Below are 1920 nucleotides of genomic sequence, written 5' to 3' on the forward strand. Positions count from 1 at the left end.
CCCTCCTCCTCTCCCTGCGTGTGGTTGTGGAGATGAGGCGCGGGTCGCGGCCCAACATGACGGCGACGCGGATCTAGAAGCCGCCGCCTGGCTGCTCGATCTGCGCCAAGGCCGTGTATACGCATCAATAAAGGAACCGAACCTAGGAACCCGAGACGAGAGAGAGGAAGGAGACCTTGAAAGGGCCGGTCCATGGCGGCGGCGGTGGGGTCGGAGCTCGCTCCATGGCGACATCCCATCCCGAGAAAAAGTGGGTCAATCCTCTACCTCCTATCCCTGCGCGTGGTTGTGGAGAAGAGGAGCCGATCATCGCTGCCGTGCCCAGCACGACGGCGCCGTGGATCTAGAAGCCCCGCTGCGGATCTGGCCGCCGCCGCCGCCTCCTGCTGGATCTGCGCCAAGGGAGAGAAGGGGAGGCGATGGGGCCGCCGGCTGTGGAGGAGAGGAGAGGAGAGAGCGGAGGTCGCAGGTTGGGACTGCTGTGGAGTGGGTTGCCGGCAGTTGAGGTGAGTGCGGCGGCGGCGGAGGAATGGAATGGATCAAGAGTGGGCTGGGCTGGGTTGAGTTTTTTCACTTTTCATTTTGAAATTTGGAACACCCCTTGATTGATTCATTAGATTTGGGGTGAGCGGCCCGGAATTTCTGGCGGTTTCGCAGCCGGAAATTTTTTCGAGATGTTTTCGGATGACATTGAAGAAAAATAATCACATAATAATTGTTCGTCGTCCATGTGTGGAAGAAAGCGCCACTTGACGTGCATCAACTAGCAGCGGAGGAGACATCATCGTTGCGTGATCATCGACCGGCCGGTGTTTGGTTTGGTCAACTAGCAGCGCGCAGGCATCGTCGTGTTATTGCCGACCGGCTGGCGATGGTCGTATTTGCTTTTAACCCAGGTTTATCGAGTCGTTGCAATTTTTATGGCGCGTTGATACGATTACTAATTAGCTACTACTAGAAAGGTTGATGCGTCGCGACATGATGTCGTCAACTCAACTGGTAGTAGGAATACTTAGTCAGAGAGAAACGAAGCCATCGGCCGGTTGGTACCGAGACGGGTTGGTCCGGGATTGGTTGCTTCTTGTGGGGTTTAATCTTTTAAGCCAGATTATTCTTTTTTTTTCTTATAGGAACGCCTTTTCCCGGCAAACAAGCAAAGAAACAGACTTTCTTTTTGAAGACAGTACAGACGTAGGCGCACATATACACGCGCATACAATCACCCCTATGAATGCACACCCTACCCCTATGTGCACCTCCGAAAGACTGAGGCGGCATATCATCTTGAAAATTTACGAAGTCACCGTAGGCACCCCGTCATCGACGGGAACGTCTTCTCCCACTGAATGTGCATCACCGGAAACCCTAAAATAAATCCAGAAATATGCAAGCATCGGGATTTGAACCCTGATGGGCTAGGATACCACAGTGCCTCAAACCACTCAACCACAAGTTGGTTCGCCAACGAAACAAACTATTGGTTGGTGGTTGCGAGGTATGCTCACCCGCCGTTCCTAAATGTAAGTTTTTTTTAGATATTTCAATAATGGAGTGAAATGAGTGAATTCACACTGTAAATTAGGTCTATATATAGATCCGCAGCGATTGCGTCTCTAGTGTGTTAAGAAAACGCGGCGCGGCTCCAGTGAACGTGCACATGCAGTTTCTGTTTTATGTTTTTTTGTTTTTATTTATTATTAATAATTCCGAGTCGTCTCGCGCGCACGTACGCAATGATTACGGAGGGTTTTTTTTCTCTCTTTCTCAAGAAAAAGGGCGTTTTTTTAGGGGTAAGAAAAAGTGATTACGGACTCTCGTAGTAGTAGTATGGTAACGTGCAATTGCAATTCCCCTAAAAAAACCGTGCAATTGCAATAGCACGCATGCACGAGACGCAAAAATGTTTCACTGTGGTAAAAA

General features: G+C 50.3%; 1 protein-coding gene across 1 annotated transcript in view; it reads right to left on the reverse strand.

Moving 5' to 3' along the window:
- The window catches only part of LOC119341556, a 3024-nt gene extending 2502 nt beyond the window's left edge, over window positions 1–522 (reverse strand). The window contains exon 1 of the mRNA XM_037613431.1: window positions 176–522. Coding sequence (XP_037469328.1) covers window positions 176–310 — 135 coding nt within the window. The 5' untranslated portion in view covers window positions 311–522. The remainder of the gene's footprint in view (window positions 1–175) is intronic.
- Window positions 523–1920: the final 1398 nt, after the last annotated feature.

This window comes from Triticum dicoccoides, chromosome 7B (assembly GCF_002162155.2).
Source record: "Triticum dicoccoides isolate Atlit2015 ecotype Zavitan chromosome 7B, WEW_v2.0, whole genome shotgun sequence".
In the NCBI taxonomy this organism is placed as follows: Eukaryota; Viridiplantae; Streptophyta; class Magnoliopsida; order Poales; family Poaceae; genus Triticum; species Triticum dicoccoides.